Genomic DNA, 26,096 nt, shown 5'->3' with positions numbered 1-26,096 from the left:
GAATATATGTATCTCTCTCTCCTCTGTTTGTGTGTCTCTCTCTATGTGCCTCTGAGTTAGTGTCGCTCTCTCTGTCTGTGTTTGTGTCTGTGAGTGTGTGTGTCTCGGTGAGTGTCTGTGTGTCTCTTTCTGTATGTGTGTTTCTGTGTGTCTCTCTGTGTCTGTGTGTCTGTGTGTGTGTCACTCTCTCTGTGTCTGTCTGTGTGTGTCTGTATGTCTCTCTGTGTCTGTGTACGTGTATCTCTCTCTGTGTATGTGTCTGTGGGTGTGTCTGTGTGTCTCTCTCTCTGTATCTGTGTCTCTCTCTGTATGTGTATCTGTGTGTATCTGTGTCTGTTATCTCTCTCTTTGTGTGTGTCTGTGTGTCTCTGTCTGTGTGTATCTCTCTGTGTCTGTGTCTCTGTGTGTGTGTGTGTATCTCTCTTTGTCTGTGTGTGTGTGTGTTTCTGTGTGTGTGTGTGTGTATCTCTCCCCGTGTCTGTCTGTCTGTCTGTCTGTGTGTGTGTGTCTGTGTGTGTATGTGTTTCTGTGTCTGTGTGTGTATCTCTCCCCGTGTCTGTGTGTGTGTGTGCCTTTGTGTCTGTGTATCTCTCCCCGTGTCTGTCTGTGTGTGTATATCTCTCTGTGTCTGTGTGTGTCTCTGTGTCTGTGTGTGTATCTCTCCCCGTGTCTGTCTGTGTGTGTGTGTGTGTCTGTGTCTGTCTGTGGGTGTGTGTATCTCTCTGTGTCTGTGTGTGTGTGTGTCTGTGTCTGTCTGTGTGTGTGTGTATCTCTCTGTGTCTGTGTGTGTCTGTGTGTCTCTGTGTGTGTGTGTGTGTATCTCTCCCCGTGTCTGTCTGTGTGTGTGTGTCCATGTGTGGTGTTTGGCCCCGAGAGGCAGGAGGTGTTGAGCTCCTGTAGCCCCGCAGTCAGGACACTGGTCCTGAGTGTGTTTTTGGTGGATCTCCAGGTCCTTCAGGCCTGTGCTGGTGCCCCTCTCACCCAGTCCCACCTCCCCTTGTGTGTAGGAGAGGATTGTGTGTGTAGGGGAGAGTATGTGTAGGAGAGGGTGTGTGTGTTGGGGAGTGTGTGTGTAGGGGAGGACAGTGTGTAGGTGAGGTGTGTGTGTAGGGGACGATTGTGTATGTAGGGGAGGATTATGTGTATGGAAGGATTGTGTGTGTAGAGGAGGGTGTGTGTGTTGGGAAGGGTGCATGTGTTGGGGAGAGTGTGTGTAGGGGAGGACAGTGTGTAGGTGAGGTGTGTGTGTAGGGGACGATTGTGTATGTAGGGGAGGATTATGCGTATGGAAGGATTGTGTGTGCAGTGGAGGTTGTGTGTAGGGGAGGATGTGTGTAGGCGAGGGTGCGTGTATTGGGGAGAATGTGTTCAGGGGAAGGTATGTGTTTGGGAGGGGTTTGTTTGTTGGGGAGGGTGTGTAGGGGAGGATTGTGTGTAGATGAGGTGTGTGTGTAGGAGAGGGGGTGTAGGGGACAATTGTGTGTAGGAGGGATTGTGTGTGTTGGGGAGGGTGTGTGCGTAGGGGAGGTGTGTGTAGGGGAGTGTGTGTGTGTTTCGGATTGTGTGTGTAGGGGAGGGTGTGTGTAAGGGAGGATTGTAGGTATAGAGGTATGTGTATGGGGTTTGATTGTGTGAAGGGGAGGTGTGTGTAGGGGGCGTGTGTTTGGGAGTGTGTGTGTAGGAGAGGATTTGTGTGTAGGGGAGGGTTTGTGTGTAGGGGAGGATTGTGGATTGGGGATTGTGTCTTTTGGGGAGTGTGTGTGTGTGTAGCAGAGGATTTTGTCTGGTAGAGGATTGCGTGTAGGGGAGAAATTTGTCTAAGGGAGGATTCCGTGTAGGGGAGGGTGTGTGTGGAGGGGAGGACGGTGTGTAGGGGAGGGTGTGTGTGTAGGGGAGGATTTTATGTAGGGGGAATTTTGTGTGTTGGGGAGTGTGTGTGTCTAGGGGAGGTGTGCGTGTTTTGGAGTGTGTGTGTAGGGGAGAGTATGAGTAGGAGAGGGTGTGTGTTTTGGGGAGGCGTGTGTGTGTTGGGGAGTGTGTGTGTTGGGGAGTGTGTGTGTTGGGGAGTGTGTGTGTAGGGGAGGACAGTGTAGGTGAGGTGTGTATGTAGGGGACGATTGTGTCTGTAGGGGAGGAATATGTGTACAACAACAACAACAAGATTCCATTCATAGAGCGCCTTTCACGTCGGGAGGACATCCCAAGGTGCTGTACAGTTGGGTCTGGACCCGAGCATTGGGGAAATGGTCAGGGGGAGGGAAGGGAGGAAGCGAGGAGGGGGGAAATGGTCAGGGTGAGGGGAGGGAAGGGAGGGAGCGAGGAGGGGGAAAGTGGTCAGGGTGAGGGGAGGGAAGGGAGGGAGCGAGGAGGGGGTAGAGAGTCGAGAGGGGAGCTGAAGGCACGGTCAAAGAGAAAGGTCTTGAGACCGGCCTGGAAGGAGGAAAGGGAGGAAGCGGCGAAGGCACTGTGGATGGAGTTCCAGAGCCTCAGGGCTGAGAGGCTGAAGGCCCGGCCACCGATGGTAGGGCGGTTGGGGCGGGGGATGTAGAGCAGACCGGAGCCAGAGGAACGGAGGGTACGGGCAGGTAGGTGGGGGGATAGTAGGTCGGAGAGGTAGGAGGGAGCGAGGTCATGAATGGCCTTGTAGGTGAGGAGGATTGTGTGTATGGGAGGATGTGTGTGTAGGGGAGGATTTTGTGTAGGGGGGATTTTGTGTGTTGGGCAGATGTGTGTCTAGGGGAGGATTGTGTGTAGGGGAGGATTGTGTGTATAGGGGAGGGTGTGAAATGCTGTACACTGTCCAGCGCCTTGGGACGTCCTCCCAACATGAAAGGCGCTATACAAATATAATCTTGTTGTTGTTGTTCTTGTGTGTGTAGGGGAGGATTGTGTGTGGGGAGGATAGTGTGTGCAGGGTAGGGTGTGTGTGTAGGGGAGGGTGTGCGTGTTTTGGAGTTTGGGTGTGTAGGGGAGGATTGTGTACAGTGGGGATTCTGTGTGTTGTGGAAGGTATGTGTGCAGGGGATGGTGTGTGTGTGTAGGGGAGGATTGTGTGTAGTGCAGGGTCCGTGTGTAGGGGAGTGTGTGTAGGGGGGAATCGTGAGTGTTGGGGAGGGTGCGTGTGTAGGGTAAGATTGTGTGTGTAGGGGAGGGTGTGTGTGGGGGAGAACTGTGTTTAGGGGAGGGTGTGTGTGTATGGGAGGATTGTGTGTAGGGGAGGGTGTTTCTTGTGGAGGGTGTGTGTGTTGAGGAGGATAGTATGTGTTGGCGAGGGTGTGTGTTGGTAGGGTGTGTGCAGGGCAGGATTGTGTGTAGGGGAGTGTGTGTGTGTAGGGGAGGATTGTGTATAGGGGGGATTGTGTGTGTTGGGGAAGGTGTGTATGTAGGGGAGGGTGTGTGTGTATGGGAGATTTGTGTAGGGATTGTGTGTGTTCAGGAGGGTGTGTGTGTGTAAGAGAGGATTTTGTGTTGGGGAGGATTGTGTGTGTAAGGGAGGGTGTGTGTGTAGAGGATGATCTTGTCTATGGGAGGATTGTGTGTAGGAGAGGGTGTGTGTGTATGGGAGGATTGCGTGTAGGGGATTGTGTGTGTTGGGAAAGGGTTTACTCCTTTGTGTATAGGGGAGGATTGCATGTAGGGGAGGGTGTATGTAGGGGAGGATTGTGCGTGTTGGGGAGGATTGTGTTTAGGGGAGATGCGTGTAGGGGGTGATTGTGTGTAGGGGAGGTGAGGGTGAAATGCTGTATTCTGTCCAGCGCCTTGGGACGACCTCCCGACGTGAAAGGCACTATACAAATGTAATCTTGTTGTTGTTGTTTGTGTGTTGGGAAGGGTGTGTGAGAAGGAGAATTGTGTGTAGGGGAGGAATGTGTGTAGGGCAGGATTCTGTTTAGGGGAGCATTGTGTGTGTAGTGGAGGGTGTGTTGTGTTGGGGAGGCTGTATGTGTTTGGCATGGTGTGTGGAGGGGAGGATTGTGTGTGCAGGGGAGAGTGTGTGTATTGGGGAGGGTGTGTGTGTAGGGTAGGATTGTGTGTGTAGGGGACCGTGTATGTAGGGGAGGGTGTGTGTTGGGGAAGGTGTATGTGCAGGGGAGGATTGTGTGTAGGGGAGGATTGTGTGTGTTGGGGAAGGTATGTGTGTAGGGGATGGTGTGTGTGTAGGGGAGGATTTTGTGTAACGGAGGGTGTGTGTGTAGGGGAGTGTGTGTAGGGGGGATTGTGTGTGTTGGGGAGAGTGTGTATGTAGGGGAGGATTTTGTCTAAGGGAGGATTGTGTGTAGTGGAGGGTGGGTGAGTCGGCGAGAATTGTGTGTGTAGGAGAGGATGTGTGTAGGGGAGGACTGTATGTAGGGGAGGGTGTATGTGTATGGGAGATTTGTGTGTAGGGTAGGATTGTGTGTGTAAGGGAGGGTGTGTGTAATGGCAATGTTGTGTGTGTTGGGAGGGCGTGTGCGTAGGGGATGATCTTGTCTAGGGGAGGATTGTGTGTAGTGGAGGGTGTGTCTCGGGAAGGGGTTTGTGTGTTGGGAAGGGTGTTTGTGAGGGAGGATTGTATGTAGGTGAGGAATGTGTATAGGGGAGGATTCTGTTTCGGGGAGCATTGTGTGTGTAGGAGAGGGTGTTGTGTTGGGGAGGCTGTGGGTGTTTGGCAAGGCGTATGTAGTGGAGGATTGTGTGTGCAGGAGAGGATGTATGTGTTGGGGAGGGGAGGGTAGGATTGTGTGTGAAGGGGAACATGTGTGTAGGGGAGGGTGTGTGTGTAGGGGAGGATTGTACGTAGGAGAGGATTGTGTGTAGGGGAGGGTGTGTGTAGGGGGAGATGTGTGTAGGGGTGATTGTGTGTAGGGGAGGTGAGTGTGTAAGGGAGGGTGTGTGTTTTGGGGAGGGTGTGTATGTACGGTATGACTGTGTGTGTAGGAGAACGTGTGTGTAGGGGACGGTGTGTGTTTTGGGAAGGAGTGTGTCTGTTGGGGAGGGTGTGTGTAGGGGAGAACTGTGTGTGCAGGGGAGGGTGTGTGTGTTGGGGAGAGGTGTGTGTGAGGGAGGGTGTGTGTAGGGGAGGATTGTGTGTGCAGGGGAGGGTGTGTGTAAGGGAGGGCTTGTGTTGGGTAGGGTGTGTGGAGGGGAGGTTGTGCATTGGTGAGGGTTTTGTGTATTGAGGAGGGCATATGTGTAGGGAGGATTGTGTGCAGGGGAACGTGTGTGTTGGGGAGGGGTTTGTATGTTGGGGAGGGCGTGTGTAGGGGTGGATTGTGTGTAGGGGAGGAATGTGTGTAGGGGAGGGTGCGTGTGTAGGGAAAGATTGTGTGTAGGGGGATTGTGTGTGTAGGAAGGGTGTGTGTGTTGGGAGAGGATTATGTGTAAGGGTGCATTGTGTGTAGGGGAGGGTGTGTGTGTAGGGGAGGGCTATGTGTGTAGGGGAGGATTGTGTATAGGGGATGATTGTGTGTAGGGAGGTGTGTGTGTAGGGGAGGGTGTGTGTAGGGGAGGTTATGTGTGTAGGGGAGGGTATGTGTAGGGGAGGATTGTGTGTAAGGTAGGATTGTGTGTAGGGGAGTGGTGTGTGATAGGGGAGGGTGTGTGTAGGAGAGGTTGTGTGTGATGGGGAGGATGTGTGTATGGAAGGGTGGGTGTATGGAAAATTATTACCCCCAGAACGATTTGCTGTCTAGAATTCCCAGAACTATCTACTTTGCAAGAACAGCTATTCAATCTGAATCACATCTCTGAAGAATCCCTGCCCCCCATGACTGGTCTTCCAAGTGCTGTCAGTGAGTCGGGTAGGGCTGTCCTGTCATCAGCAATGCTCTGGATACTGTGGCCCTGTCTGGCTCAGGAATCGCACCAGAGATTAGGATTGACTTGATGGTGACATTCCATTGCCAAGCACATTACCACGGAGTCAGTGCAGCTCCAGGGAGACCCCGCTTACCTCCGACCTCAAGCAGGATAGTCACCAGTTGGTCATTTTGACATCCAGCAAGCATGGGTTTGAACCTCAATAGGTCAAAGGCAGGCACCTGTGAACTTCCTGGTGGGCAGCCCAGTCAGCATGAAATGTGTGAGAGCATTGTCACCATCTTCCTGTCCACAGCTCGGACACATGTCCTTACCCACCAAGCGATGGTTCCACCAGTGCAGAGCTGGAGCAGCAGCTACTTACCTCTCTGCAAACCAATCAAGGTGGATTCCAAGCCCTGCATATATGAATGCACTCTCATCTGCACTCACAGGAGCTTGGAACCATGAAGAACAGTTTGCATCGGGTTCACAAGCTAACCTGTATCGGGGCCTTGCTGTACTTAAAGATATTATTATGTACTAAGAAAGTACCAGCCATCTGTATAAAGTTGAGATAGTTTTTCCCAATGAAGCTTCAAAACAACATCGTTGTCCTGTTGCCCATCAGTAACTTGGTTGTGATTTTAATCACAGAATATAGACAGGCCATAAATTGGTTAAAAAATGAATATATTATTGTATATATGTGAGGGAGCAGCCCACTGCAACAGCACCACACACTGCACTAAAATTACCTTGTTTTTAGAAGATTTTTCTGATCCCAGATCTCTGACTGGCTCTTGATCCGGAACATTCATACTTTCACTCTCCTTTTCGGAGACCAGTTTATTGTCCAGCGTTTCCTCATTGTGCCGATCATTCTTGCTCCGCTCCGCCTCCAGCCTCAGCTGCTCATTTTCATTGGACAATTCCTGCTTTTCCCGTTTGACGGTGGTCAGCTCCTTGGTGAGGGCCTCTAGTTTTTGCCGCAGATGCCTCACCTCCTCCCTGGATTTGTTCCTCTCTGCCCGCACTTTGCTCCATTTCTCCCGCCAGTTGGCAGTACAATCTGACCACCAGCGCATTGTCTTTTCCATCTGCGCTGCCCGAGCTCTGGCCTCCTCCAGCTCTCGCAAGCGCAGTTCTTCGCGGCTCTCCCAGTCACCATCCATACACAAAGGTAGCTGTGGACTAGGTGTCTGGGCTCCAATTTTGGGAGTTGATAACACAGGTTCAGGAGAACACATTCTTTCAGGCTGGAGAGCAATGCTTTGTTGGCTGTGACTGCTGAGAAGTGAAGCATTGCTAAGCTGTCCTGTCTCCCCCGCTCGGGATCCACCGCTCTGGTTCATCTTCTGTGAGAACACGTCAGGGCTCAGGCTGCCTTCAGTCAAGTTTACTTTCTGAAACCCATTCTCAAAGGTAGACTGCAGAAGAAAACATTAGAAACACATTAAGAACATAAGGATTAGGAGCAGGAGTAGGCCATTTAGCCCCTTTAGCCTGCCCCGCCATTCAATAAGATCATGGCTGAGCTATTCTAACACCACCTACCCGCCTTATCCCCATATCCCTTAATCCCTTTATCTACAAGAAATTAACACAGTAAAAGAAACCAACGTGTTAGCAGGGTTTATTTGATAGAGGCTAATCTGGCTCGGATGGTAACACTCTCACCTCTGAACCAGGAGGTTGTGGGCTCATGCCCTAAATTGGGATTTTGAATCACATACTTGAGCCTGACACTTCAGTGCAGTGCCTGAGGGAGTTCTGCATTGCACTATCCTTCAAATAAGACATTAAACCAAATTTTTATCTATACCTGTTCAAGTAGGGAGTGGGGGCGTGCACCCTGGTCTAGATCAGCCTGGCAGATGATTTTGTCTGGCCCACAAACAATTTCCAGCTTCACTGTTCTCCTCCCGGCTGTACCTCTCTTCTAGTTGGTCTCCATGAGGCAGTGCGGAGAGTGACAGGGGGAGGGGCAGAGCAGGAGGTGTCCAGCCCTTCCCTGCTCCTCCCCGGCACATCTCCCCAATGCCTTGAGCCTTATGCAGCCTGGTGAAACACAGCGACCAGCAGCAATTGTAAAACTTCAGAACTAGGAATATCATTATAAGTGGATTATAAATGTATTGAAAGTAGTGGAAAACCTCAGTGCCTTGTTTGCCTGCAAGTCATATCTGTGTTGTAGTTCAGTTAGTTGTGCAATTATGGATTAATCTATTTTGGTTTTGTTGAGTATTTTCTCTCTCTCAAGCGCTCTGGGACGCTACCCCGTGTGAGGGGCACTAATATAAATCCATTTGTTGTCGTCATCTGCAGATTGTACCTGAAGACTTTCCTCTTCGACTGTGCCTAGTCACCTCCCCCTGCCTCGTCTTCAAACCCCACCACTATTAAGTGGTCGAAGACGCTACCCCGCCTGCAAGCCACTATAAAAATGCAAGTTGTTGTTGATGGTCTGCCCTTCCACATTCTGCTAATGAGCCAGGCTGGCTGGGCTGCCACCAGTAGAGCCCTGGAGCCAGCTTCCCAACCCCCCACCCCACGCCACACCTTCCTCCACAAAGAGGATCATATATATCAGTTACTCTTCCATACTGTGTAGTGAGAGCTCCCATCTCCAGCAACACAAAAGCTTCCTGGTCACATGTTGCAACTGTAGATCAGGTTGTAGAGGTTGAGGTTTGAGCAAGTCTGCTTACAGGATCAGCAGAGACTGTTCAAGGGGAAAATAAATAAATAAAAATATTTATTTTCAGAGGCTTTTCAGCCTCTCTGCCTCCACCCCCTGGAGCTCCATCCCACGATCCCTCCACCTCGCCCCCTCCCTTACTTCCTTCAGGAGCTGTCTGAAGACCTCTCCTGATCCCAACCCCAAGCTTGGGTGCGGATCCCTGACTGTCCAGGCCTTGGGACACCCTCCTGACGTGAAAGGCCCTTTCCACATTAATTTGTTGTTGTTGTTTGACATTGTTAGAAAACCAAAAAGATCTGTGCAACACTATAGTTCTTATATAGAACAAAATGTTTGCCTTTTTTCATGTGGCTAATGCAGGTAATCCCCAAGAATTTGCTATAGAGCAAAAGATGCAGAAATTATGCGGTTCGGAGTGCTGAGGCTTGTGTTCAGTTGACCTGGTGAGAACAATTGACACAACTAAAAAAATCCTGCAAGAATTTTTATTCCGTGTTGAATTCATCCTGAAATTGCGCATGCTTTCTAATAAATCAAGAATTGTATTGATATTAATGTTTTTGTCTTTTCCTGCCAGTTTCATTGCCAAGTCGTTTTTTTGAATTATGAATTACACTACACAAAGTCTAGCTCGCCGGATCTTGGGCCTTTGCAAGCCAAGACGGAACCAAAATATTTCCTGTGTAATATTATTCATTCTAGTATGAGAATCCCACTGTTGTGTTCTCTGATTCCGCAATGTTAACAGCACCACTAGAGGCTGAGACAACCAGCTTTTGTAGCTGCAGAGGTATTTACAATAAGTAATTGTAGCTGATCGTAAGTGGCTAGAAAATCATTCTGAATGTAATATAAACACAATGATCATGCAATTGTGCTGATGGGGAGAGGTCCAGGAGGACGAGGAAGTAGAGGGAATTGTGGTTGATGATTTTCTAGCCACTTACGATCCGCTACAATGCCAGGCTTGATCACTTACCTCATAAATCTTACAAATTACTGTCTCATTTTCAACCCTACCTTGCCAAAGCTCTGGAACACGTTGTCACGAACCAGCTTTGCTCACTCCTCCCAATGTGAAAGGCTCTGTGTAAATGTCATTTGTGGTTGTTGTGAGGGGGAAACGGGAGAGGAGGGGATGGGGTGATCAGGGAGGGGTGATGGGGGAGGGGAGATGGAGTGAGGGAGGAGGGGAGAGTGTATGACGGGAGAGCGTGTGAGGGGGAAGGGAGGGGGGAGAGCGGATCTTACCAATATTCATCAAGGAAATCCTTCATCTCACATTGAGATTTGGAAGATAGGATGGGTGAGGCATGGAAAGGTGGGCAAAGGAGGTGGTTCTTGGTAGAGGACATTGGGGTTGTCCTTGGTCTTCAGGGTGATCCTGTTTAGGTAAATATAGGAATAGGAGGACTCCATCCAGCCCATCAGGTTTTTTCTGGAAGGCTTGTTGGGATCAATGGCCTCTTCTTCTTTCCATGGGAAAAAACTTTTCCAGCTGTGGCTAAATTCAAACTCCAGCAAATTGGGATGGGAAAAGCAATGATTTGAAAATTAAATTCTGAATGCAAAGCATTTTTGATGGAGTTTTGTTCAAAGAACTTTGATGGTGAGTTTGAAAATGTAACCACATTCGCTACAACAAATGAGACCTATAAGTGCATTTGGAATCATCATTGTTACTGTAGCTGTAGTTTAGGCAGTAAGATACTTTGCTTCTATTTACCTATCATTTTAAAATGATTGTTTGTTGTTTCTTTTCTACCACACCCAATTCCTATTTCCCAGAAACATCTGGTTTCCACATGGCACCTTGCCTCGATGGTTTGGCTCAGATTGAGAATGCCCTACGTAACGAAGAAAGGCTCCAATTCAGACTTCAGAGCACATTGCATGAACCCAACCACCGCTTGAACTTTGTGCTACCTTTACATTAAGTAGCCAGCAGAGTTGGTAGTTGACCAATGTGTATCCGGGAAAACTCCGCAGTGATAGAGGAAAAAGATGTTATGGTATGTTTAATTGTAAATCGTAGCTTGTGCCCTGGCCTATTGCTGTGTAGACGCCTTTAAGCAGACATAAGTAAGTAGGTTAGACTTGTTATTGTAGAATTCCGTTATCTGAAGGCCACAGTGTAAGGAACGGCGGGTGATAACATAGAAATGGCCTTCTAGCAAAACTGCAAGAAGTGTGGGAACGCATGCAGCAAACCGGATTGGTCTGTAAGGATTAACACCCCTTCTCTTTCCTTTGTGTACTCCTGTATAAAACTTATTGGTACCGAAGAAGAGGATCTTTTGTCTGACAGGGAGACATTAGATCCTATTTGTATACAGGAACAATTGTGTGCTCCTGTACACAAGTAGAAATAAAAACCCATTCTTTGTTTCTTAAGTTTACTTGTATCACATTTTTTCTCTCCAAATACAGACACATAATTCGCGGATCTAACAGCAGCATGAATACTCATCCGCACAAAACTCTGTACCCGCATCATACCATTCCTTGCCAGGTTCCACTGGCTCCCAATTACCGAACGGATCCACTTCAGGATGCTCTCACTCATTTTCAAATCACTTCGTGCCCTCTCACCTCCCTACCTATCCCATTACCTATCCCCATACTCCCCCACCCACTGCCTCCGCTCGGCTGGCTCAGGGCCTCCTGTTCACCCCTCGTCCCCTCTGCTCCACCATCGGTGGCCATGCCTTCAGCCACTGCACCCCAAAACTCTGGAATTCACTTTCAATCCGTCCGCCTTGCCCCTTCCCTCCCCACTTTCAAATGCCACCTAAAGACCTTCCTTTTTGATTGTGCTTAATGTTACCTCCCTCTCCCCCTGGCTTGGGGTCAGACCCTGCCACTATCAAGTGCTCCAGATGCTACCCAGCATGAAGGATGCTGTATAGATGCAATTTGTTGTTGTCAAAAGCAGTTTTGCTGGGAAGGCTGGTTGTTCATTAATGTGGAGATCCATATATGAATTAAGCTTTACTGAACACCAAAAGGTCACAATTAGCATAGTTTTGCATTGAAAGGCACTGTGAATTTAGTTTATAGCATTTCCCTAGCAGAATTGCGCAATTGGAAACTGAGTGTAGAATTTCTACATCAATTTAAAAACACATCAGTGGAGCTTAAAACCCAGAAAGTTGCTTCTTGCTTAAAAAATATCCTCCCTTCCCCTCTCTGACCCCACAGTGAAGTATTCAAATTTGTGACATTTTGAAAAGGTAAATAGTGAAAGAATATTTCTGCTGGTTGGTAAATTAGGTATAGACTTCAGATTCTAATAATAATATTGAATCTGATCGAGCGCCTTATCATATTGTTGAAACAGCTCAAAGTGCTTTGTATTGTAACATTCAGTGATTGTGTAGGTGCAAGCAGCAGCTAAACCGCACACAGCGATGTCCCACAAACTGCGAAGATGTGAATATTGACCAATTTTATCTGAGGGATTGTTGGCCAAGACACCCGGAGAAACTCACTTCTCTTTGAATACTGTCATGGGACCTTTAAAATCCACCTAAACAGTCAAATGGGACATCTGGAATAACATTGATTTTAATACCTCATCTTAAGGATGGCACCTCAAACAATGCAGCGCTCCCCTAGGACTGCACGGCGTGTCAGCCGAGACGGTGAGAGTGATGTGGTGTTATTTCAAATGAAAGGATTATTATTGTTATAAATTCTATTTAAATGTTTAAAATATTTTCTTGTTTTGGGCAAACTTCTGTTCCTTACTTAATTGTTTTTAATGCTTTAGCATGTTTCCCTGTTTTTAATAACAATAATCCTTGCATTTGATATAGCGCCTTTCACATCTTCTCGACGTCTCAAAGCGCTTCACAGAATAAACTGTAAAGTGAATTGACTGTATATTTGTGGGCGAACGCGGCAGCCAATTGCGCACAGCAATGTCCCACAAACAATCATGGATTGAAAATGACCAATTTATTATTGTTTTGGAGGGATTATTATTAGGCTCTGTGTGGAGTAAGGAAACTTGCCCAAGGTATCACCCGGCCTGGAATTGAACCCAGGTGTCTCACTTGTAAGGCGAGTGCTCTAACCACTGAGCTACAGGACTTCTTTTTTTAGTTCTATATACATTATATTGAAATATTGTGGCACTAATTTTCTAAAGCATATAAATATTTTACAAGTTGACATTATGGTGTATTTTAGCACTGGGGTTTGAAAGTATGAAATAAGCTGTGTCCAATTAGCAAATGTGGAGTTCAGCACTTTCCTCTCAGAGCCTGCTGCTGGTGTCCATTGATACTAATGCAGTTTGACAGACTCCTGGAATGCAATAATAAGACTTTATTAACAGCATTACACATGAGAACACTGCAAATTGATACCTTGTTTTGTTATGTGTTTGAGTTCTGTGAAGTGCTTTACATAAGAACATAAGAAATACTAGACGAAAAAAGACCAAGGTCCATCTAGTTCGCCTTCCCCCTTCCTGCCAGTCACATGCACATATGTCCCAAACTCCCTATGTACTATATCCCATAATGTTATTTCCTAAAAGCAAACTATCTAATCTGTGTTTGAAAGAATCAACACTTCCTGCTTGAACCGTCTCCCTCGGAAGCCTGTTCCACAGGTTCACTATTCGCTCACTCAAATAGTTTTTGCGTAGATTCATTCTGAGTTTACCTGCCTTCAATCGCAGGCCGTGTCGTCTGGTTTTAGTATTCTGGACATGGACAGGTTGAAACAGCCTGTCATGATCTATATTGTTTGGCCCCTTTAGAATCTTAAAGACAGCAATCATGTCACCTCTCAATCTTCTCTTTTCCAGTGTGAACATGCCCAATTGACATTCCCTGTATCACCACCCTCTGGGTTCTTCCAGTCAACCAATTGCGTATCCATTGTAATATACATTCACTCATTCCCACATTCAGTACCAGCCTCTCAAGAAGAACAGTATCAAAGGCCTTACTGATATCTAGATATACAACATCCACAGCCTTATCCTTATCAAGCTCCCTTGTCACACCATCAAAGAAAATCAGTAAATTAGATTGACAAGAACTTCATGAACCCATATTGACTGTCATTTATGATTTTATTTCTGTCCGGATGCTCCGTGATTTTATCCTTAATACAAGTCTCTATAATTTTAACCACATTGGATGTTAAACTTATTGGTCTGTAGTTTCCTGGGTCACTTTTGTTACCTTTCTTAATAATAGGAGCAACATCTGCCTTTCTCCAGTCCCCCGGCACCTCTCCAGTATTCAGTGATTTTTGAAAGATTTGTGCCAGCGTTTCTATGATTTCCTCCTTTAGCTCCTTAAAGATCCTCGGATGGAATTTACCCGGCCCCTGAGATTTATTTACCTTAAGCTTACACAGCTGTTTGGCAACCATGCTGGTAGTGATATGAATAGGGTCACATTTCTCTGCAACATCCTTGAGCTCTCTTTCCAGATCAGATAGGTTACCCATCTCCTCCTTGGTAAAGACTGATCCCAAAAAAATATTTAGCACTATTGCAGCCTGTGCAGCATTATTTGCCAGGTTGTCTCCTGAATCCACCTTCAGTGGCCCTATTCCATTGCCTGTTTTTCTTAATGTAACTAAAATTTTTTTTTATTATTCTTCACATCTCTTGCCCTCCGTGTTCAATTCAAAGCATTTCTTTGCCATTCTGATGCCTTTTTTGCAGTCCTGGCATGCCTTGAGTCTGACTTATTTCATTGCCATTTTCCTTCATAGTCTTCAATGCTTTTTTTTCCTCTTTATGATTTGCTTTGTAGCCCGGTCCAACCAGGGCAGGAGTGCCTTTAAGCTTGGTACCTTTACTTCGCATAGGAACACATTGTTCCATTGCCTTTATAAATACCTCCTTAAAGAAACTCCATAGGTCCTCCACTCCCACTGCCATATTTAAGCCTGCCAGGCCCACTCCGACGACTTCTCAAGTACAAACTCAGTCCATTTGAAATTTGGCAGTTTTGTGATGTTAAATGTGACTGCATTGCGATCACTGTTGCTTAATGCTTCTCCCATCTTTACGTTGGAGATTTGGTCATCCCTGTTGCGCACTATCAGATCCAAGATCCCCTTGTTGGCTCTTTCACAACTGAGTCATAAAACAGTCTTCCTTTAACTCTACAAACCCCTTCCCTTTCTTACAGTAGACACATTATTATCCCAATCAATTTCAGATAAGTTAAAATCTCCAACTACTATAGTTGATCCCTTACTAGTGGCCTTCCGTATCTCATCCCACAGTTCCAGATGAAGATCTACAGCAGACCCCCATAATAGCTCACCTCTGTTACCATCATTTAAGTCTACCCAAAGTGATTCTGTGTCTGCCCTTTCCTTTTTTATATCCTCTCTCACTTGTGTCTCAATACTGGAGCTTATATATTGTGCCACACCACCTCCTCTTTTCCCAATACGGTCCCTCCGTTATGAAACAGTTCATAACTTTCTAGAGATGTATCCCATTGATTGAATTCATTCCACCATGTCTCTGTTATGCTAATGATGCCCAATCTATCACCCCCAACAAGATCTTCCAGATCACATATCTTGTTTGTCAGCTTTCTTGCATTAATGCAAGTACAGCTCCATTGTTTTTGCCTTTCCCATTTACTTTAGAAGCATTTTTTGTTTCTTTTTCACCAACCTTTAGAGTTAGACCCGTTACACTAAACTGCCTTAAGATTTTTCCTAATCAGTTCAGGTGCTCTTTTACACCTACCGCAATCACCCCTGGAATGTCACTGAACCAATTCAATGAAACATCTCAATCTGCATTTAGTTTTATGTTTGGAAATATTGTGAAGGGGATAATTTAAAACTCATTCTCTAAACATTCATTAAATCTTGAGTACAATGAATAATAATAATAATAATAATAATCCTTGCATTTGATATAGCGCTTTTCACGTCGGGAGGACGTCCCAAAGCGCTTCACAGAATAGACTGTAAAGTGAATTGACTGTATATTTGTGGGCGAACGCGGCAGCCAATTGCGCACAGCAATGTCCCACAAACAGTCGTGGATTGAAAATGACCAATTTATTATTGTTTTTGGTTTTGTAGGGATTATTATTAGGCTCTGTGTGGAGTAAGGAAACTTGCCCAAGGTTTCGCCCTCTGCCTGGAATTGAACTCAGGTCTCTCACTTGCAAAGCGAGTGCTCTAACCACTGAGCTACAGGACTCCACGCTGACAACAACCCAGTATAGTGATAGAATATGCTGCATTGTCAAGAGATGCTATATTTTGGACGAGATGTAAAATCAAAGTTTCGGCTGCCCGTTTTTCAGGTGGATGAAAAGATCCCATGATGGTTAAAAAAGAGAAGGGAATTTCTTTCAGTGTCTTGGCCAACAATCTTCCAGAGAAATTGATCATTTCAAGCCTCTGGGACGCTACCCTGCGTGAGGGGCGCTATATAAATGCAAGTTGTTGTTGTTACCCCCCAGTTGGGATTTTGCTCTGTGCATATTAGCTAAAGTATTTTCTAACAAAACACACTACTTTTGTGTGAAGGGGAACAATAAAAAAAAATTCTTTGCATTTGATATTATATTTAAATCTTGGAATTCACACTGGAATGATGTTTCAAAGTGCTACAAAGAATTCACTGTAGTGACTGTATTTTAACTAAATGTGGCAGCCAGTTCTGCACACAATAATGTCTCACGTGAAATGAATGACCAATGTTATCTGAGGGATTGTTGGCTAGAACACAGGGAGAAATTCCCATCTCTTTTCAAGTGGTGTCATGGGATCCTTCACATCACCGGAACAGGCAAAAGGGACCTCAGCTTTAATATATCATCGGAAGGAGCTCTCTTCCAACGATGCAGATCTACATCAGTGTCAGCCTAGTCTGTGAGCTCCAAGGTGAGAGTGTTGTCAACGAAACCAGGGTGACACGTGCAAAGTTTTGACGATTTAGGAGCGTCCAACCTTTTGGCTGCTGAGGCCAGATGCCCTATTTGGGAAACGTTCACTGACCGCATAAGCAATATTTCTGTGTATCCCTTTCAGAAACATAACAAACAATTACAGTTTATGGGGGCGGGGGGGATGGAATTGGCTTGCGGGACCCCAGTTGGATCACCATGATTTAGGTGATATAAATAGTGTATCAATATATTTTTATGGTAATTACCAATGTTGTTGCTTATCATACAATCATAGAATTATACAGCACAGAAGGAGGCCATTCAAGCCATCGTGTCTGTGCCGCTCTTTGAAAAGAGCTTCCAAATCAACCCCACTCCCCCCCATAGCCCTGATCAACCCCACTCCCCCGCTCTCCCCCCATAGCCCTGATCAACCCCACTCCCCCGCGCTCTCCCCATAGCCCTGATCAACCCCACTCCCTCCTGCTCTCCCCATTGCCTTGCAAACGTGTCCTCCCCAAATAATTACCTCTCTTAAAAGTTGTTATCGAATTGGCTTCCACCAGCCTTTCAGGCAATGTTTTCTAGACAAAAAATTCTCCTCACCTTCCCTCTGCTTCTTTTAACAACTATTTAAATCATAATTTTGAAAACTTCTATTAAGTTTCCTCTTAACCTTCTCTGCTCCAAGGAGAATAATTCTCGCTTCCCTCGCCTCTCCTGATCACTGAAGTCCCTCATTCCTGGTACCATCCTGGTCAATCTCCTTTGCACCCTCCGATGGTAGGGTGGGTCGGGCGGGAGACATGGAGCAGCCGGAGCCCACTGAATGGAGGGAGCGGGCAGGTTGGTACCACATAAGTCTCTTATGTGGTATTTTATCAAAAGCCTTTTGAAAATCCATATAAACGACATCAACTGCACTATCTTCATCCACTCTCTCCGTTACTTCATCAAAAAACTCTATCAGGTTTGTTAGACATGGTTTGCCCTTAACAAATCCATGATGGCTGTCTGTAATTAACTATCCATATTTTTTGACGTGAAAATTTATTTTGTCCTGGATTATAGTCTCTAGAAGTTTCCCCACTATTGACGTTAGGCCGACTGGCCTGTAGTTCCCGGGTTTATCCACCTCCCCCTTTTTGTACAGTGGAGTAACATTTGCAACTCTCCAGTTCTCTGGCACCACCGCGGTGTCCAAGGAGGATTGAAAGATTGTGGCCGGAGCCTCTGTTATATCCACCCTTACTTCCCTCAGTAACCTAGGATGCACATCATTAAGCTGCACAATTATCTCCCATCAGGTCCGTCTCACCTCAAGCACTGTGACCTGTCCGATACTCCCTCTACTTCATGGAGCTGACCACCAACTGTCCATCAAACCCCACAACGAGGTTCTCACTCATTCAGCTTTCCCTCACCTCCCCAACATTGTCTACCTATTCTCCACCCACCACCCCGGAACACCTAAGATCCTCAGCTGAACTTTTATCACATCCACCACTTGATTATTCCAACACCCTGCTCAGCTGGACTTGCCAGCTCCTCCCTACACAAACTGTAGACCATCCAGAATTCTGCAGCCTATGACCTCTCATGCACCAAGCTCCATAGGTACATCATTCCCATTTTGCATGTGACTCAACTGGCTACCTTTCCTCAGTGGATTGAATTCAAGATCCACATCCTCACTTTGTTCCACTCCATCCTAGAGTCCCTCTGCCTTGTCCCCTGCCTTCCTGCCTTCAAAACCGCTTAAGACTCTTTGAATGGCTTTTGGCCACCTTGCCCCTCTTCTTCACCTTTCCTCCCATCCCCCCAGCTCAAGCTACTAGTTAGTTGTGTGATGGGCATTGAGATGTCCTCCCAATGTGAAAGGCACTTTATAAAGTAGTACGATAATAGAATTACTATTATATATAACTAAAACAGGTTAAAAGGAAGTGGTTTCTTTTAAGAAGAAGCAATGTTTTAAAACTAAGGTCACAGGATATTGTAAGCTACAGCAAACTGCCCCACAGCCCTGGATTCCCTGCACGCTGATGGTCTCTGCGGAGATGCTATTGTCCTTTTACCTCAGTTCTCCAGCACTCATCATCACCCCTGCCCCACCCCATCAAGCATCCTCGCTCCTCACTTCCATTGCTAAATGTGAAGTCCATATCCTCTTCCTGTGTCCCCTAGCAACCCCCCCACCATGCTTTCTACATCAGCTTCTCCACTGCCCCGTCTACACTCCTTTACCTCTGTCTCATCTATCATTATCCATATGAAGCTCACCACCTGTTCCCTCAACTCCCACCCCACCCAGCTCCTGGTGACTGAACTTCATCTCCTCTGCCCCTGCTGGCTGACACAGTGAACCAGTCCCTCTCCTTACGATCTGTCCCACGCCCCCTCAAAACCGCAGTCATCAATTCACTTAACAGTATATTCTGTGAAGCACTTTGAGTCATCTAGAAGACATGCTAAGACGCTATATCAAAAGCAAGAATTATTATCATTACTTAACTTAGTCCTGCCAGGCTCCACTGGCTCGCAATCACCGAACAGATCGATTTCAAGATGCTCTCACTCGTTTTCAAATTACTTAATTCTCTGGCACCTCCCAACCTATCGAATCTGCTTACCTCCACTCTACCACCCACTGCTTCCACTTCACTGGCTCCAGCCTCCTATTTGTCCCTCATGCCCTCTGTTCCACTATCGGTGCCCATGCCTTCAGCCACTACTCCCCGAAACTCTGGAACCCTCTCTCTCAATCCCTCCACTTTTCCCCTTCCCTCCCCACCTTCAAATCCCACCTAAAGACCTTCCTTTTTGGTCGTGCTTATGGTCACCTCCCTCTCCCCCTGGCTCATTGTCAGACTCCGCCACTATGAAGCACTCTGGGATGCTACCCCATGTTCAGGGCACTATATAAATGCAAGTTTTTGTAACTTAGGCATCAGGTTCAATCCCCAGATTTCCTCCCTATCCCAAAATGGGCCCTAACCAGCAACACTTTCCTGCACCTCCGTCACATTGCTCGCCTTCGACTGTACCTCATACCCAACTCAACCAAAACACTTATCCATGCTTTTGTCACCTTCCGCCTCGATTATTGCACTGCCCTCTTCAGCGGTCTACCCAGCTTGACAATCCATAAAATCCAACTAATTCAACAACAACAACAACAAAATGACATTTATAGAGCGCATTTCACGTCAGGAGGACATCCAGTGGGGGAGGGGTGATGTAGTGGGGAGGGGTGGGGCAAGGGGGGGGTGGGGTAGGGGAGGGTGGGTTAGCGGGAAGGAAGGCAGAGAGGTGGGAGGGCGACCAAAGGCATGATCGAAGAGAAGGGTATTGAGACCGGCCTTGAAGGAGGCGAGGGAGGAAGCGAGGCTAAGGGACTATGGGATAGAGTTCCAGAGTGTGGGGGCAGAGAGGCTGAAAGCCCGGCCACCGATGGTAGGGTGGGTCGGGCGGGAGACATGGAGCAGCCGGAGCCCACTGAATGGAGGGAGCGGGCAGGTTGGTACCACATAAGTCTCTTATGTGGTATTTTATCAAAAGCCTTTTGAAAATCCATATAAACGACATCAACTGCACTATCTTCATCCACTCTCTCCGTTACTTCATCAAAAAACTCTATCAGGTTTGTTAGACATGGTTTGCCCTTAACAAATCCATGATGGCTGTCTGTAATTAACTATCCATATTTTTTGACGTGAAAATTTATTTTGTCCTGGATTATAGTCTCTAGAAGTTTCCCCACTATTGACGTTAGGCCGACTGGCCTGTAGTTCCCGGGTTTATCCACCTCCCCCTTTTTGTACAGTGGAGTAACATTTGCAACTCTCCAGTTCTCTGGCACCACCGCGGTGTCCAAGGAGGATTGAAAGATTGTGGCCGGAGCCTCTGTTATATCCACCCTTACTTCCCTCAGTAACCTAGGATGCACATCATTAAGCTGCACAATTATCTCCCATCAGGTCCGTCTCACCTCAAGCACTGTGACCTGTCCGATACTCCCTCTACTTCATGGAGCTGACCACCAACTGTCCATCAAACCCCACAACGAGGTTCTCACTCATTCAGCTTTCCTCACCTCCCCAACATTGTCTACCTATTCTCCACCCACCACCCCGGAACACCTAAGATCCTCAGCTGAACTTTTATCACATCCACCACTTGATTATTCCAACACCCTGCTCAGCTGGACTTGCCAGCTCCTCCCTACACAAACTGTAGACCATCCAGAATTCTGCAGCCTATGACCTCTCATGCACCAAGCTCCATAGGTACATCATTCCCATTTTGCATGTGACTCAACTGGCTACCTTTCCTCAGTGGATTGAATTCAAGATCCACATCCTCACTTTGTTCCACTCCATCCTAGAGTCCCTCTGCCTTGTCCCCTGCCTTCCTGCCTTCAAAACCGCTTAAGACTCTTTGAATGGCTTTTGGCCACCTTGCCCCTCTTCTTCACCTTTCCTCCCATCCCCCCAGCTCAAGCTACTAGTTAGTTGTGTGATGGGCATTGAGATGTCCTCCCAATGTGAAAGGCACTTTATAAAGTAGTACGATAATAGAATTACTATTATATATAACTAAAACAGGTTAAAAGGAAGTGGTTTCTTTTAAGAAGAAGCAATGTTTTAAAACTAAGGTCACAGGATATTGTAAGCTACAGCAAACTGCCCCACAGCCCTGGATTCCCTGCACGCTGATGGTCTCTGCGGAGATGCTATTGTCCTTTTACCTCAGTTCTCCAGCACTCATCATCACCCCCTGCCCCACCCCATCAAGCATCCTCGCTCCTCACTTCCATTGCTAAATGTGAAGTCCATATCCTCTTCCTGTGTCCCCTAGCAACCCCCCCACCATGCTTTCTACATCAGCTTCTCCACTGCCCCGTCTACACTCCTTTACCTCTGTCTCATCTATCATTATCCATATGAAGCTCACCACCTGTTCCCTCAACTCCCACCCCACCCAGCTCCTGGTGACTGAACTTCATCTCCTCTGCCCCTGCTGGCTGACACAGTGAACCAGTCCCTCTCCTTACGATCTGTCCCACGCCCCCTCAAAACCGCAGTCATCAATTCACTTAACAGTATATTCTGTGAAGCACTTTGAGTCATCTAGAAGACATGCTAAGACGCTATATCAAAAGCAAGAATTATTATCATTACTTAACTTAGTCCTGCCAGGCTCCACTGGCTCGCAATCACCGAACAGATCGATTTCAAGATGCTCTCACTCGTTTTCAAATTACTTAATTCTCTGGCACCTCCCAACCTATCGAATCTGCTTACCTCCACTCTACCACCCACTGCTTCCACTTCACTGGCTCCAGCCTCCTATTTGTCCCTCATGCCCTCTGTTCCACTATCGGTGCCCATGCCTTCAGCCACTACTCCCCGAAACTCTGGAACCCTCTCTCTCAATCCCTCCACTTTTCCCCTTCCCTCCCCACCTTCAAATCCCACCTAAAGACCTTCCTTTTTGGTCGTGCTTATGGTCACCTCCCTCTCCCCCTGGCTCATTGTCAGACTCCGCCACTATGAAGCACTCTGGGATGCTACCCCATGTTCAGGGCACTATATAAATGCAAGTTTTTGTAACTTAGGCATCAGGTTCAATCCCCAGATTTCCTCCCTATCCCAAAATGGGCCCTAACCAGCAACACTTTCCTGCACCTCCGTCACATTGCTCGCCTTCGACTGTACCTCATACCCAACTCAACCAAAACACTTATCCATGCTTTTGTCACCTTCCGCCTCGATTATTGCACTGCCCTCTTCAGCGGTCTACCCAGCTTGACAATCCATAAAATCCAACTAATTCAACAACAACAACAACAAAATGACATTTATAGAGCGCATTTCACGTCAGGAGGACATCCAGTGGGGGAGGGGTGATGTAGTGGGGAGGGGTGGGGCAAGGGGGGGGGTGGGGTAGGGGAGGGGTGGGTTAGCGGGAAGGAAGGCAGAGAGGTGGGAGGGCGACCAAAGGCATGATCGAAGAGAAGGGTATTGAGACCGGCCTTGAAGGAGGCGAGGGAGGAAGCGAGGCTAAGGGACTATGGGATAGAGTTCCAGAGTGTGGGGGCAGAGAGGCTGAAAGCCCGGCCACCGATGGTAGGGTGGGTCGGGCGGGAGACATGGAGCAGCCGGAGCCCACTGAATGGAGGGAGCGGGCAGGTTGGTAAAAATTCTACTGCCCATGTATTCAGCTGCTCTAAACTCCATCCCCCAATCTCCCCAGTCCTCGCCAGGCTCCACTGGCTCCCTATCTCAAAATTGATCGAATTCAAGATCTTCAGACTCGTCTACAATCCCTTCCTGCCCTGGCACCGCAATACCTATCCGACCTGCTTATTCCCCACAGCACCACCTGCTGCCTCCGCTTAACTTGCTCCAGCCTACTGCTTGTCCCTCGTCCACTCCGGGCTACCAGCGACGGCCGTGCTTTCTGTCACTGCTTTCCAAAAATCTGTAACTCTCTCCCTCAATTCCTCTGCCTTACTCCCTCCTCACTTTTAAAGATCATGCCTCAAGACCTTCCTTTTCAACTGTGCTTACGATCACCTGCCCCCAGCTCAGCATCAGGCTCTGTCATTGTTAAGCAATCTAAACCGCTATCCTGCGGAAAGGATGCTATTTAAATGCAAATTGTTGTTGTTGTAGCTAAGTTGCCAGAGAGACTGAGGTGTTGCTGGGTTGTTTGATTGTCTCTTGGACAGGTTATGTTCCCTTATCCAAATGTGCTGTCCTTTGAAGTGCGAGATAATTCGGATTTGAAATGCTCACTGTTTGCAGCATGTAGACTAGTTTCCCTTTCAGAAACATAAAAGAATCATACAGAAATCCTATGTTTTAAATTATGTGACTGTGTTACTTAATAGCGATCATTTCAAATGGAAATACGCTGGGAGTATATTTGTTTATACTCCTAACCCCCCACCAACCCGCCCCCTCCCTCCGCTCAGCCGCTCTGGCTGCTCCACGTCCTCCGACCCACCCGCCCCACCATTGGCGGGTGAGCCTTTAGCCACTCTGCCCCCAACCTCTGGAATTCCATCCCCCAATCATTCTGCCTCACCCCCTCCTTAGCCTCCTTCAAGTCCCGCCTCAAAACCCTCCTCTTCGACCATGACATCGGCCACTCCCTTCCCCTCCCCTCCCTCCCCCCGACCCCAGCTCGGGTCTGAAATGCTGTCACTGTCCAGCGCCTTGGGACATGAAAGGTACTATACACATGTAATCTTGTTGTTGTTGTTATTTAATCTCCAAGATAGGGTACAGAAAATTACTTTACAAGCAGTGGGAAAGTTTGCCAGGCAGTGCTTTCAAAGGCAAGCCATGCTGTTTTGGCTGGTTGGTTTCCAGCAGTCACCTCAACGCACACTCTGGAGTCATGCCTTGGCTCTTGCACCTAATACCCTCCAGGGGAGAAACTGCATATTCCATTCCAATAAATATCTCAGGAATTTCTATGTGTTGGTTATTTGCCCGGAGCTTTCAGTTTAGTTTGGAAACGCTTAAGCATGGCGATGGGTTTCCGTAAGTATCACACACCCATAAAAATAAGTAAATTATGTATGATAATGAAAACAGGTTTTATTTGGGTAGCTCTTTCACCTAACTGCCAGTGAAAATGATTTCTCCCTATCTATTTTACTCAAAACCTCTCAAAATTTTTATTAAATCTCCCCTTAACCTTCTCTGCTTTAAGGAGAACAATCCCAGCTCCTCTAGTCTCTCCACATAACTTAAGTCCCTGATCCCTGGTATCATATGGCTAAATCTCCTCTGCAGGGAGATTCCATCACTTGCCTCCTTCAAGACCCATCTCAAGACTGTCTTCGGTCACCTCCTTACCCCTGGCCGCCCCCCCACCCTCCCCGATAACCAGCTCAGGTCCGAAACACTAATTGTCCAGCGCTTTGGGACGTCCTCCTGACGTGAAAGGCGCTATACAAATGTGATTTTGTTGTTGTTCCTCCTCACTATTCACTATATACTCTCTGGTTTGGAATCATTCAAAATATTTGATAGCATAGCACCTATTTTAATATATATGGAGAAAAATAGAGGCCCAGCATAGCCCCTGTGACACTCCACTAACTACCTTCCTCCAACTGGAAAAACAACCCTGTAGCTCTACTCTCTGCTTTCTATACTAAATTACCAATTTTGCCCAATTCCATGTGTCCTGAGTTTCTTCACCAACCTTATCAAATGCCTTTTGGAAATTGAAATCCACAACATTGCTTTGATCTACATTTTCAGTTACTTCTTTGAAGAGCTGTAATAAATTGGTCAAACACAATCTACCCTTCACAAACCCATGGTGACTGTACCTGATCAACTCATGCCTTTCTAAGTGATTGCTAACCTGGTCCCTTATTATTGTCTCCAAAGATTCCACACAGCTGACATCAGACACACTGGCTTATAGTGTCCTGGTTTAGTCCTGTGCCCTTCTTGAATACAGACACCATGTCTGCCACCCTCCACTCCTTTGGCACCTGACCAGACTCGAAAGATTTGTGGAAAATTATCGACAGAGCCTCAGCTATCTCCTCTTTGGTTTCTCTCAACAATCGGGATACATCCCATGGGACCCTGTGATTTTTCGATTTTTAGCTCTAATAGTTTTTAGTATAGTTTCCTTTATGATCTCTATCCCACATAGCTGTTTCCTCGTCCTCCACTTTAGCTCTATTGTGTGAGTATCCATCTCCTCAGTGAAAACGGAGCAAAATAAATAATAACCCTTGCATTTGATATAGCTCCTTATCACATCTTCGAGACGTCTCAAAGCGCTGCACAGAATACACTGTAAAGTGAATTTATTGTACATTGTGTGGATGACATGCGGCAGTCAATTGCACACAGCAATGTCCCACAAACATTTGTGGATTGAAGTGACTAATTTTTAAAAAAATATTTATTAATTAGCTCTGCCATCCCGTCCTTCTCTGCCACCAATTTACCACCTTTGTACCCAAGTGGCCCAAAATGATCAACAAAGAATAATACCTGTCATGCACATAAAATTGAAACCATAGTATTTGCTAAATAATCCTTGCAGCTCTTAAAACTCTTTAAACCAAGGATTACAGTTCCCATTTGATTAGTATATCCTTCCCAGGTATTCAATATTCTTCCATTTCTCCTCCTTTCCCAACATAAGTGCAACTCTATAGTGACTTATTCTAATCTTATACCCAGACCCCACTTGACAGCCCAACTTACATTCTTGCAAACAGCCACTAACCTCTGAAGGGCCTTAGCTAATTAATTCTTGAACTCCACCATCCCCCTTCTCCATTTCAATCCCGTGACCAGACAGCAGATGTGCTCTTCCACTGTCTCTTTACTTCAGGTCGAGCTCTTTTTATTGCCAGACCCTGTAACAACGCTGCATGACAATGCTTGGAGCTTTTCTACACCAGGACTCAGAAAACACGAAGCCAGCATAGGCTTCAACAAAATTATGGCCTGGAACATCTGCTGGCATTTTTCACAACTGCACTAAGCAACAAGTAGGAAAGGAATTAACAATAATACACTTCTCAAACTAGTCTGTGATAGCTGGCGAGATGGAAACATAAGGTTTTCATCAGTTTGAAACAATGAACTCTCCAAACTTGTCAGCTGTGTGGGGGCCAGCAGGCCCACTAACCAGAAAGAGAACGGAAATGTTGAAACGGCACA

At 46.8% G+C, this 26,096-nt stretch overlaps 1 protein-coding gene across 1 annotated transcript in view; it reads right to left on the bottom strand.

Moving 5' to 3' along the window:
- The window catches only part of ccdc102a (coiled-coil domain containing 102A), a 75,853-nt gene that overhangs the window by 31,772 nt on the left and 17,985 nt on the right, over positions 1-26,096 (bottom strand). Inside the window, exon 2 of the mRNA XM_042340436.1 lies at positions 6,537-7,208. Coding sequence (XP_042196370.1) covers positions 6,537-7,208 — 672 coding nt within the window. The remainder of the gene's footprint in view (positions 1-6,536; positions 7,209-26,096) is intronic.

This window comes from Callorhinchus milii, unplaced genomic scaffold (genome assembly GCF_018977255.1).
Source record: "Callorhinchus milii isolate IMCB2004 unplaced genomic scaffold, IMCB_Cmil_1.0 Scaffold14, whole genome shotgun sequence".
NCBI lineage: Eukaryota > Metazoa > Chordata > Chondrichthyes > Chimaeriformes > Callorhinchidae > Callorhinchus > Callorhinchus milii.
The sequence above is the reverse complement of the archived record's forward strand: the minus strand, read 5'-3'. Positions and strand labels throughout refer to the sequence as shown.